The sequence below is a fragment of the Papaver somniferum genome, chromosome 1 (assembly GCF_003573695.1).
Source record: "Papaver somniferum cultivar HN1 chromosome 1, ASM357369v1, whole genome shotgun sequence".
Classification (NCBI taxonomy): domain Eukaryota; kingdom Viridiplantae; phylum Streptophyta; class Magnoliopsida; order Ranunculales; family Papaveraceae; genus Papaver; species Papaver somniferum.
This window is the reverse complement of record NC_039358.1, coordinates 32291981-32305145: the sequence shown is the minus strand read 5'-3', so window position 1 is coordinate 32305145 and position 13165 is coordinate 32291981. Positions and strand designations below refer to the sequence as shown.

General features: G+C 37.6%; 1 protein-coding gene and 1 long non-coding RNA gene across 3 annotated transcripts; both read right to left on the bottom strand.

The window, feature by feature from the left end:
• Positions 1–233: 233 nt before the first annotated feature.
• On the bottom strand, positions 234–3809 carry LOC113327220. Of its 2 annotated transcripts, none has more exons than XR_003348887.1 (5): positions 3570–3809; positions 3401–3498; positions 1652–2307; positions 1489–1553; positions 234–698 (listed from the first exon to the last, which is right to left on the bottom strand). It is a non-coding gene; the product is annotated as an uncharacterized LOC113327220 (long non-coding RNA). The 2 variants fall into 2 exon arrangements; XR_003348893.1 differs by lacking the exon at positions 234–698 and adding an exon at positions 1124–1329.
• Positions 3810–4793: 984 nt separating this feature from the next.
• On the bottom strand, positions 4794–8464 carry LOC113279196. Its single transcript, XM_026527921.1, has 5 exons — positions 8023–8464; positions 7749–7814; positions 6972–7666; positions 5196–5270; positions 4794–5012 (listed from the first exon to the last, which is right to left on the bottom strand). Exons 1-5 carry the CDS (start codon positions 8462–8464, stop codon positions 4794–4796), a joined length of 1497 nt encoding a protein of 498 aa, XP_026383706.1.
• Between the last annotated feature and the right edge of the window lie 4701 nt (positions 8465–13165).

The following is a 13165-nucleotide window of genomic DNA, read 5'->3' as shown; positions in this document are numbered from 1 at the left end:
ACCAAATAATAAAGATTTGAAAACACAATATGGAGCTGGTAATTTCATGATTATACAATGCAATTAGAGAATAAACAACATATCAATGGCTAAGCCAGTACTATACGTTTTTCATTCATTATTGGTAGTTCAAACATATCAAAGTCAAATAAATATAAAGAATGTAACAACAAGCAACAACTAAGTAAATTATAGAAGTCAACTGAATAAAATTAACTATTAAAGAGGAATAATTGGAATGTCCTTTGGAAGAGTCAAATAACTATCCAAGCAAAACTGAAAATTAAGCATAAATTTAACTATTAAGCATAAATTTAATTCAATCATAAAGTCCAAACAAAACTGAAATAGTCTCTTACCTTGTCTAATTCAACCCATTGCTCTTCGCTCCAATCAAATGTGTTCGTCTCCGCGTTATACCCATGTCCGGTTCTAGCTAAGAGACGGGACCAAGTGACATATTGGGTTCGCAAGTAATCCCAGTGGTTTCTCAACTTTTTTTGTGTGATGGTGCAGTCATACTTCTCAGAAAAGAACTTGCACAAATTTCCCCACGAAGTTTGCTTCAAAGAAGTTCCAGAAAATCCATACTCAGTAGCTTGTGCCAAACACTGTTCAATAAATAGCCCTCTAAATTCTGGGACGCTCCTAAAAGTTATCTTATTTGCTTTCTCATCTTCCTTTTTCTCCATAGAGAACTAGAATAAAGTAAAACAAATACAAGACGTGGGTAATTTGAAACAAAAAGAGTGTGCTAACTTTTGACAATATTGACATGCAGTTTACAGAAAATATTGACATGACGTGGATTTGCTCTGTATTTTCAGTCTGCGTATTCGCTGCTCCTCTCATGATTATGGTATAAACTATAATTACAGAAAATATTGACATGCAGTTTACAGCCCTGTCAGATTAAAAATTTTCACAAGCTCAAATGGTTTTTGCTGATTAGTTTTGTTTGGGTTTTAACTGAAGATGGTTCTTACTAATTGTAATCAAATATATTTCCTATAAGGCTAAGAGCCTAGGACTAAAGTAAGTCACAAAATGCACAATAAACATAGCAATGAAAGATTCAGAAAGATTTAGAAAGTACTTATAATTTCAATAAGGGTTGTTATCATTACAGTTACCTAGAGATTTCTTAACTGTAAAAAGGAAAAACAAAATGAAATCCCTAGTTGTATGGTCTAGTATCCTAGCTATAAACAGGAAAGACCCATGTTCTATCATAATCAATTGTATAACTGCCCTCATTGTTGTTGTCCATGAAATCACAAGTGCTACTGAAGGCCCAATTATGGCTATGATAAAACTCTGAAGCGTCACCTAGAACAAACCCAATTCATCGCTGTTTTGAAACCCCAGAAAGAAAACCCAAATGTAGAAATCGAACAAAAATAATTTGATACCCTAAATCTCACAAACCCTAAATCGAAAAATTTGGACCCAAATCATAAAATCAGAACAAAAAGATGACCTTATTACCTGATTATCAGATCGATGCTTCTGAATCTCACAGATGACCTAAAAACCCAGATTGATGCTTTCAGCTGCAATATAAATTCAAAATGAAATCCATAGCAAACATATTCTAAAACAAAGATATACACAGAACAAAGAACAATTGATTATAATCTAAACCTATTACCTGGTTGGATTTCTTCAGAACAGAAACTCTTCTTCAGAGCAGATCGAGAAGACATGAAAGAGAGAGAGAGTAAAAAACATAAAACCTTCTAAAAGAAGCTTTTAAATGATTTGAAAGAGATGGAAAGATGAGACGAGAGTGATGATTGAGATAGAAATTACTCGATTTGTTGAGAGAGGTGAAGAAGATATCAGTTGAGAATAGATCTAGGGTTTGCCTCCTCATCACCCATCTCTGCTTCCGACGGAATGAACGAAGAAAATGAGAAAGGAAATGAGTTTTTTTGATCTAAAACGTGAGGGCATTTTCGTCAATTTTAGTGAGTCAGGGGTTTGAACCACCTACTCAGCAGCATTTCAATGCCTGACTCCCTAGGGCCCGAGTCAGGGGTTAGGTTCGACTCAGATGTCGAGTCAGGGGTTGCTAAATTTACAAAACAAACAGTCTGACTGCTGACTCGGCGCGAGTCAGGGGTTGACTCAGACCCAGACACCGAGTCAGCTGCAAACAAACAAGCTCTTACTATCCACGCCTGAAATTTCATTTGACACCTGAAATTTCGTGAGTGAATCCCCTTGCGGTCCTTGTCCAAATAATACCATTCTCGGCTTGGTACAACTACCACCATATATGGATCCAACTCTATGGGAGTGATGCTAAAAATGACAAAATATAACACCAAAAATTAAGAAAAAATTGTGATAAAAGAAAATTCAGATGATGACATACAAAAATTTCAATACACCCAAATCACTCAACAGTCAACATATAAGAAACGACGTCAAGGGAAAACTTGAAGATTTAGGAGTTGCCGAGTTGGTATAAAAATTGAAATATAAGTCTGCATGATGTTCACAACCAACTACATGCGGTGAGAATCCACGTAGGACTTGAACTACATGAATTCGGGTGCTTATGTCCTGAGAATAATCTTCTCCATGAGAAGTTCTAGGATGAATTTCATCTGCAATTTTTAGTGCGACCCTTCATCCAAATAAACCAACTTTTTAGCAAAAGACCACATATCCAAACTATGACTTTTCAATAAGGATTATAAACCAAAACAGATGGCATTATTCACTTGTGGAACTGATGATGATCCATACGTAGCTTGTTTTATTGTTTCTCTTAAGACTCAATCAGTATTGTCTATAAATATACATGACACTGCACACTTCAAATTTACTTAATTATTCAAAATACTTTGCAGTGAAAACCCACCAAATACCATACCAAACTTCACTTATCAACCAAAACTTGGTAACTAACCTAAATATCACCTCCAAGTGTTTCTATCTACTGGTCTCAAGCAAAGATGTGACTTTAGAAATTTCTAATGGTAGTGATGGTCATAATCTTGTTGATAGTCTTCTTAATAACATTGTCGAGGACAATAACGCTGGTAATTCTCAAGTGAAATCATCTCAAGGTCACTGTACTTTGTCTTACTTTGTTTAAAGAAATCAAATTTATACATGTAGGAGAGCTAAGTTATACGGTTTGAACAACAATTAAATCACAGAATCAAACAATGGCTTTGACAAACGATAAAAATGAGTTCCCAAACTAAAATTGAACAATGGCTTTCTCTTTGGCATTTACACAAACAGGTAATGTTCAAAAACGTAATCTCTTAATATAGTATCTAAAACCAACTAAGAATGTAATCCAACTCGTACCCTAAACCAAAAATCAGGGAATTGATTTTTAGGTTTCAACTGAAATTGAAATTGGGGAAAGCATATGTACCCGTTTCATCATATTTGTGTATAATTTGGTGGTTGTGGTGCTGGTTATGGTGGTGCTGATGGTGGTGGTGCTGGTTCTGGTGCCCTAGTTTCAATTTCCTATTCACAGAAAAAAAAATCAATTATCACAGAAAAGAAAATCAATCAATAAAATCAAAGAAGAAACCAACCTTTTGAAGCAGTCGAATTTAGCAGTTCGATGTTGTTTCAGTTCAATCTCTTTTGGCTAAAATTGCTCTATTAAGACCCTGACAATTTCAAAAAAAAATTCCTCTAGGGAAGCAAATCAGGGTAAGTAATTGAGTAATTTAGGTTAAAAGAGATGTTGAATTTTGAGAAGAAAACTTCGATCGTGTTTAATCTGGTATAGCATCATCGTCTCGATGATTTCTGAGTTTCAACAATTTTTTCGTCGGAGCCATCGATAAAGAAGAGAAAAGATATTTCTTCTTCAGTTTTCAGTTTTATATATGGTTTATAATTAAGTCCCTAAAAAGTATAGGTAAATTAAATAAAGTTCAAAAGGCTTAGCTGTTTGTAGACAATTAACCGGGGGAATGTTCGAAACCAAGGTTTTAAAAACGTCCGTTTCTACGGAAAAATAGTCCGTTAAAACGGTCACACCCATATACCGTTGCCGTGAGGGTCTTCTAATCCCGTGCCTTTATTAGGCCGATAAATAGGAAAAAGCGGCAATTTTTTAGTATCGTTTTTCAGTTTTCATACACGTTATAACCGTTTTTCTAAAATTAGTTTGAATGTTTTTTTCTTCTAAATAACATTTTAACGTGCGTTTTTTAGAATTGTTTTCCCGTTATCACGCACGTTATAACCGTGTAAACAACTTTCTTACCATTTTTTTGATTTTTTTCTTTCTCTGGATTCAAAGATGAAAACTTCGAATTAAATTTTTTTAAATGATACAAGGAAACTAACTACAGGATTAAAAACTTCAAATTTAAAAAACATAGGATTGTTAAACTAGTATTCATCATTTAAAAAGCTACGCGAACCAATTACGAGCACCACCTTTTTTCAAGTATTCTTATTTTCTCGACGGTTCCTTTCCACATCATAGTCATCGTTGTCGGGTACTGACTATCTTCGTTTGCATAAGTATCATCATCATAATAACCATCATTATCGTTATCATAACCTCCTTCAGTATCATCATTATTGTTACCTACTTCATTAATATTATCAATTTTAGAATTATATCATTCGTTCATATGTTGAACGCCATGGTTAGAGCGATCGGAAGTGTAACGAGAATCATATGTTGGATTCACATTCTCATAACATTGTGCATTGTCTCCAAATGAAAGATTACCAAAGTCATAAACAAAGTCACTCACTGGTAACCTTTCGTATGGGATTTGAACTTCAGGATCATGTCAGTTGTATGGTAGAGGGACATGCTCTGAATTATTAACGGACTTCTCTTCCAGCATATTTAACCACTGTTCTTCTTGAGGTAAAACCGATGTTTCATCTTCCCCCGCTATCCAGTCAAGCATATTGTCATCCCTCAGTAGACTATGAACGTCGTGAACATCAATGTTATGTCTCCTTGCTTTACCTTTAATTCTTTGTTGCTCCAACTTCAAATTGTACTGGACATACACCAGATCATTTAATCTCGATGAAAGTAAGTGATTGCGTAGTTTGGTGTGGATTCTTTCAAACACACTCCAATTCCTCTATGATCCAGACGATGTATTTGTTTGACTTAATATCTTTACTGCAATCTTTTGGAGGGATGGATACTCAGCACCATAAGATAACCACCAACTTACAGGATCACCATGTTGAGCTGCAATATGTGCTAATGGTGATGCAAATTGACCTCGCATCATTTGCATTCTTCCTTCCTACAAAGAAAAGTACAATTGTTACTAGAAATACAAATTACTTAATTATACATATTTGGAGATAGTATTAGCAATTTTGTACCTCTAGCATGCATTGTGCTTGTTCTTGCGGGCCATGATAGACGCATTTATGTGTCTAATATATCTCAATTGTATATAGTGTTAGTGCTCGATTCTAAACTTATTTGGTTATTTTATTTATTTGTAGGTGTTTTTAGAAGAATAAGGTTTTGCGGCGAAATTGGCTGAAAATGAGGCGTTTGGACCTCCGTTGATAGAGTACCGGAAGCACCTCATAAATACCCCGGAGGAACCCCGAAAAAGTGCGGAAAATGTCCCAGAAAACTCACTATACGGAACCTCAATTTTGGATAAGGGGTAACCTAATTACTAAGGGGTGACCCATTTCCAGGCATCTGCTAAAGGGACACCGGAGCTGGATAGGGGGCATCTCTTCTTCACATTTCAAATGAAGTTTTGGCGGCAAAGTGAGTTTGTTATCTGGCAGTTTTTGATCGGAATTTTTGAAGGAGCTATAGTTCGATTAAAGGGCTGGAAATGTTTGGGCTTACTCTATGGACTTATAGGAAGCTAACAGGGGTGATTTTAAGGGCCAGAAGTGGATGGATAAGCTGTGAGAACCGATTGGAGATAAAACAGGGAAGAAGAAAAACTCGGACTCTGTTGGGTTTTGTTTGAGTCGAATTTGGATTTCCAGTGTGACTAAGTTGTGGAGATACATTCCTATAGATTCTTCTATATCTAACTAAGAGTTTGGGATAAGTTGGAGACCTAAAGAAGACGCGTAAAGAGGGTTCCGTGAAAAAAAAGGAAACCGAGTTATACTCGGATTTATCTCGGATTTTAATAGTCGTGTGTGTGTATAAATAACATGGGATGGGTTCACAAAAGTTTATCAAGAGTTTTGGGGTCGATCAGAGACCAGAGGGAGGTTGCAGAGGCGAAGAACAGGAGTTGCAGGAAAGCTTCCTGCTGCTGCTCGAGGAGGAGGAAGAAGACGAAGAACCTCCAGGGCCGTCGTTCTTCAACAGTGCAAGCAGCAGAGAGGAAGTGTCGTAGTTTAGCTGCAGTTACCATCTATCGTTTCTTTCTGGACGCTTACTAAGGGTCGTAGATCCTCTGTTTTATCCTTTTTCAATCTTTTAAACATCTTGTGAGTCTTAGAATCATTGTTTCATAACTTTTGACTCTTTTAATCATATTTTGAGCATCAAAATATATGTTTTTAGAACATGATTATTATGAATAGCTAAACCCCATTACTGGGATGATGGAGGAAACCATTCTTTATGCATGAGTAATTCTATTTAATTCTTTTATGACTATTTGCACTATTATGAGTTGATTTATGATTTTTCTTGATTATTTGTGATTTTATCTGATGATGTATGCTTAGTCTAGGAACTCTTGATGCATCATGCTTATGATTTACATCTAACACTTTACAAATTCTATTTTTTTTTTGCAAAGAAAAGAGTCGATATTTGTTATCATTATAAGCTATAATTGTCTAGAATTAATAGTTGATTCGCAGGAGTATAAGAATTGGTGGAATCCTGAGTCCTAGTATCTCTTGATCCCGTGAAAAATTTTGTATATATTTTTGTTTTAAAAATCTTTTCAAGTCCGAGAAACGAATTCTTATTTACCACATAAAAAATACAACAACAGGCCACTAACCATTTTTGATATAACTTCAGTAAGACAAATTTGCGGCTCAGAAATTTCATTATTGATGAGATTAGTTGCTGGGTTAAAGATGTAATAAGGATTGAGAAAATACGATGCATCATGAAGAGGAGAACTCAACTGACTTTTCCATCGTTTCTTTATTACACCCACGATAGAAGCATTTCGATTTGATCCTAAATCCATTTGTATAGTTTTCACACATGTAGCAAGTGCATGGAACAAATAGCCCATGGTGGGTTTGTCTGAGTCCAAGAAACGAATCATTTTCAATAAAGGACCAACCATTATGCATGCATTTTGACACGTCGTCCAGAACATCTCATTTGAAATAATATTCTTCACTTGTCTAGCTTGTTTAGTTTTTGCCTCTTCCGATTTCAGAAATACCTTCTCCAGAAATAGGCTCTCGATAGCATTACGTTGATCAATGATGCTTTTGATTGCAATAAAATTCGTTGAAAACCTTGTTAAGCAAGGGCACAATAGATTGCGTCCTGCTGAATGTTGTCGAAATCTAGCAAGAACCCAACCATGATTGTAAATAAATTTGCTAATTTGTCTTGCTTCTCCGATCACATCTTTAACAAAGGGGAATTTTTCCATATCTTCCAACATCAAGTCCAATACGTGAGCAGCACAAGGAAACCAGAAAAATGTGTCATATTCTGATGCCAATCTCTTACCTATTCAAACAAAAATAGAAAGAAGTTAATGATTAATATATTCCCAATATATATATAATAAAATGAAGTTATTCTTAGTTACCTGCAACTTTGAATTGAGATCCTTGATCTGTTACTAATTGAACAATATTTCTCGGACCGACATCATCTATAACGGGCTTGAACAAATTAATTAAATACTCTGTTGTCGACTTTTTCCCGACATGTTTTGCTTTTGCCAAATTTTGCAATCGAAGGTTGAGAATCCCTAGAAGGGTTATATTTTCCTTCCATATCCACAGACATCCTAGGTGGTTGTGATGGCCGCATAGTAGACCTAGGTATTTCTACAGAGGCCCGAGGACCGTGCGATGTACCCTGTCCGTCATGAATATTCTTATTTTTTCTTCCAAAAAGGTTTTTTAAAAACCCAGTCTTTTTCTTTTGTGTGACTGGTACTTGTTCTTCTTCTGCATGAAAATCTGGTTCTTCTTCATCTATACCACACACAGGGTTCCATGGCTCATTATGATACACTTGTTCTGAATCTTCGTTATCAGATTCTTCTCTTCTTTGCCTTTTTTCTTTTCTCTTTTCTTCCAGTGCAACTTTAGCAAGATTTTTCACTTCAGGCGGCACATGCATGCACCGGGCAACTGTATCTCTTTGTTGTGCTAAATGCAATTTTATGCGTGAAATACCAGAAGATATTTCCTTTTCACAAAAGTTACACTTCAATTTTTTACCATCAGGCATTACAGTGCAATATGCATGAAAAACATCTCGTTTGGCAGTTTGCGTGGATGTCGATCCTTCCATCGTATCTGTAACGAGAAAATGTTACTTGGAAATCAGTGACATATATTAAATTTCGCTAGTACTATTCTTGGCCTATATTTTATTTTGTCCACAAATAGAAAATTGTAGATGTCTATTTTGTAGCTAGGTAATCATTATATTCTTAAGACAATAGGAAATTTGGTTGCCTATGTGTAGGAACATAGGCTAGCTAGACCTTTTGATCATGAAGACAATTAGCTATTTTTTTTTCTTTTTATACTTTTACTTTTGACCCCTTTTGAGGATGAATACGAATTACTTATTGAGCATGAAGACAATTCATTAAACTATTAGTTTTTTCTTATTCACTAGTATTATTTTTGGCCTCTATTTAATTTGTGTCCACAAATAGAAAAAACTAGATGTCTATTTTGTAGCTAGGTAATCAATATATTCTTGAAACAATAAGAAATTTGGTTGCATGCATAAAGGAAAATAAACTAGCTAGATCTTTTAATCATGAAGACAATGTTTTTTTTATTATTATTCTTTTAACTTTTGACTCTTTTGAGTACAAATTAGTTATTGAGCATGCTTCCTTAAAATGGTTACACTCATATAAAGTAAATAAAATTTAACCAAATTTACCTATATTAGTTATTGTTTAATATTTTTTAACTAACATTGGCATTAAAATCCGTCTAATTGGATTTCACAACTTTTAACATGCATGTATGAAGTTATATTTAACTAGCACCAACACTAACACCATGATAATTATTTCATCATGTCATCATGCTAGTTTGCACAATTGCTCGTATTAGGTCCAAAACTCTTCCAACACTTTGGATTTTCATGAAGTGATCGTCAGGAGGTCACGTGACAACCCAGGGACGGTTTCATGACTCCATGGTCGGTCCCTCACCTCGTCATAATTAATTAGGTTTTCTCACCTAAGGCTCAGACGAGCATTTTCGAATGAATGATTAAACCAACATTTGATCATTCTTCCACCAACAAATCGTCAACTCTTCAGGAGTTCTTCGTATTTTCTCACGTGAGCATATGGACACTACATGGTTGATCCACGGTCCCATATAGTCGCTCCCTACTTCGTCCCATGGTTAAACTTCTGACGAACCATGAATTGATCATCAATTGATCAAATTAGGGTTTCTGAATCCAAGGATCATCATTCCAGATTCCAACCTTAATAATTTTACGACGGCCTCATGGTCATAAATTCTATTAATAATGCTCGGTTCAACGACCAGTATTCTAATTAATATTTTGGGTACGCTGCCAATAATCCATCAGATGAGCAACACATGTTCAGACGATCAAATATTCAACAATTCATCACATGAGCAACACTTGCTCAGATGATAAATGTTTTCTCAAACCAAGGAATATTGGTTCAAAAATCAATATTCAACGATCCATCGAATGAGCAACACTTGCTCACTTCATCCTAAGAATTATACCTCTGTCTCATGGCATGTTCAATTCATGAGTTTCAGAACATCATGTTCGACACTCAGCAACTACATGGACCCATCGTCCCATCAAACCACGAAGTCATCAATTGACTAACAAACCACGAGACGTCAATCGTGTCACTTGGGGGGATATCACATAGGGTTTTGGTCTAGCGGTCTACGGCACGTGTGTTCAAACACACGATGGAATGTGAGCAATTCGTGCAATCAGTTGAAGTAATTCACGAGGTAGTGGGTGGAAAATCGACCAAATCTTCACACGTTGAGCAACTGGTTTCAAACACGATCTCCACTTCCCCAATCCTTGATTCCATCAACTGTCACACTTCTTGGAATCATGGTGTCTAAAATTCCAACAATATAAATAAGTCTCTGAATCATGATTGAATCATCAGCATCATCAGTATCATCAATCTCACGTCTCATCGACAACACGAGATCATCAACTCATCAATTGAGCAACTACTCTCAATTGAGCAATTTCAATCACTCAGAGTTTATCGTATTCGGAATTCACACACCCACAATCTTTGGTTACCATTGATTCCACACATTTCTCAGCTTCCCTCCTACAGATCAACACATCCTCTCTTATGACCGAATTTACTCTGGAACGGTCATTGTCTTGATTTAGGCCGGAGTATTACAGATTGATCTCTCGAATCTAAAGCCCCCCTTTTGCAGCGGTGCATCTGTGTGAGGTTTAACATTTCGCTCGGTTCAAGGAGTCTCCTTCGTACGGGCGTCTCCTCAATTCATTAAAAACCAACAAATCGTTTTTCCCCATCTACAGATTGGCGACCACAGTGGGAGATTAATCTCTCGGTTGCAATATGACAATTTCACAAGATGGTTGATCCCAGGTCAGGTTCAGTTACGAATCCTAACACAAACCGTGCTAGCACTAGCAACAACAACAATCAGAATATCCCGGAGACAATTCCGACCTCCAACAAGGATGGTGGTGACACTACTCCTCCTCACGCCGAAGGTCATCCACTGTCCGGAAGACACCCTGAAGAAGTCAGAGGAGATCCACCGTCTACCATTGCTGTTCTTATCAAAGCGCGTGAGACTCTTGCAAAGAACCAGACTGACATGGCTGCTACACAAAAGGAGCTGTGTAATTATCTCAAAACTCTTACTGACAAGATGTCAGAGAAGACTCAAGAGAAGGGAAAGGAGAAGGATAAATCCTCAGACGACGGTCCTGAAGTAATTCCAATCCATACAGTAGAAGACGACGAAGTCCACAAAACTGCTGCAGACAACTCATCAGCGAAGGGATCATCGAATTTCATCACTCGCGAGGATCTGGAGCACCTTTTGGAGAACCGTGGAAAATACAAAACATCGCATAACCATCATCATCAACCTCCTTATCCTGCCGCTACGCATAGGATTCCACTCCCCATAGGTTACGTTTCTCCAATCTTCACCTTATATGATGGAACTGGCAATGCTCTGGAACATGTCTCTCGTTTTCTCGAAGCCCTGGGAGAACATGAACATAATCATGTCGTTCGTCTCAAGGAATTCTCAAAATCTCTGAATGGCAGAGCATACACCTGGTATAACAACATTAAACCAGGGACTATCAACAATTGGGGAGAAATGGTTAACGCATTCTACAGGAAATACTTCTTCGTGTCAGAACAAGTCACCCTCTCCGAACTTGGAAGGATGTTTCAGAGGGTCAGTGAAAATCCCAATGATTATGTGAAAAGATTCAGAGTCCAAGCCCTGGATTTTCATGACCCAAACGTCACGGAGCAATAACTGGTAGACTTGTGCATCAATGGCATGCTCCCGGTCTACAGGGCCTTGCTGGAAAACCTTCGATTCCAGACTTTCTCAGAGCTTCACGAATCCGCGAAGAGGTCGGCAACCACTGCACCCGTTCTTTGGTCTAGGAGGAAGTAGGCGTTTGATCAACAAGCAGTACAACCTGCAACCTTAAATAAATGTTGTCGCAGAAGGGAGTAAGCGAAAAGAAGAACCACAACACAAGCAAACTTCCTCCACCCCTTCAAAGGCACACAAGAAGGAGAATTCGAAATTCCCTCCTCAGCATATGGAAGATCCAGAAGCACCTAATTTTCCATGTTCAATATAAGAAGTTAATGAACTACTCGATACCTGGATTCAAGATGGTGCAATCAAATTACCTTATGTCAAGAAGGAACCAACTGAAGAGGCCATGGAAAATCCTCGGTATTGCCGTTTCCATAGATACGTCAGCCATCCCACAAGTGATTGCAAAATTTTGAAGCACATATTCAAGGAAAAGGTCGAATCAGGAGAGCTCAACCTGGGGACTGAGGGAGTGCACAAAAACCCCCTCCCAGTCAGAACTTTTACTATCTCTGAACCTCCTGTCAAGGAAGCGGTCCAATCTTTGATCGAACATGTATGCGAGTTGTTGTATCTTTCGAAAGCTCAAATGAAAGACATGTTTGCTTCACTGAACCACATCGTGTCCGGAAGACGTCTGCTGATCCAAGAGACCACCACCGGACCTTCAGCCACCGACACAGAAATGTATGACTGGGGACTGCTCACCACAATGTACATTAAAGGAAATGAGTTCAAGAGGGCGTTCGTCAATGTTGGTACCTTTGTAAACACCATCCCTTTGAAAACTCTCAGAGCTGCTGGTATTACTCGACGGGAAGCCACCCACGCTCCCATAGCAATCAGGTACCACGAAGGAATCTCCAGAGACTCATACGGCTTCATCACTCTCAAAGTTACGGAAAGATTGATCTGCACTGAGGCCAAGTTTTTCATAATCCGGGAAGACCCTGGATACGACATGGTCCTTGGGAGAGCTTGGATTCATGATGGAAGGACAACGATGCCTTCAACACATCCTGTTATCGACAAGGATTCCGAGTCGGAAGACGAAGCAGAGGACGCACCACCGTTTGAGCATCTGGAAGAAGTAAAAACTCTGATGGGACTTACGCAGGAACTTGGAGATAACCACACATCTTTGTCAGAAGGTTTCGAGCTCAGGCAAGTCTTATTCCTCCTCATGCTCCAATATTACCAATATTCAGATATGCTACTATGGTCCAGGGATTTCTCCCCATGAACAATTTAGCAGTCATCAAAATCTACGAGTGGGTAACTTCACCTCAACAATATTACACTCAATGGTTGGATTCAGAACTTCTTCAAATCGGTCACTCCGTCGTGAGGTTTATTGCTGAAGACTTGGCTAAGCATGATCAACACT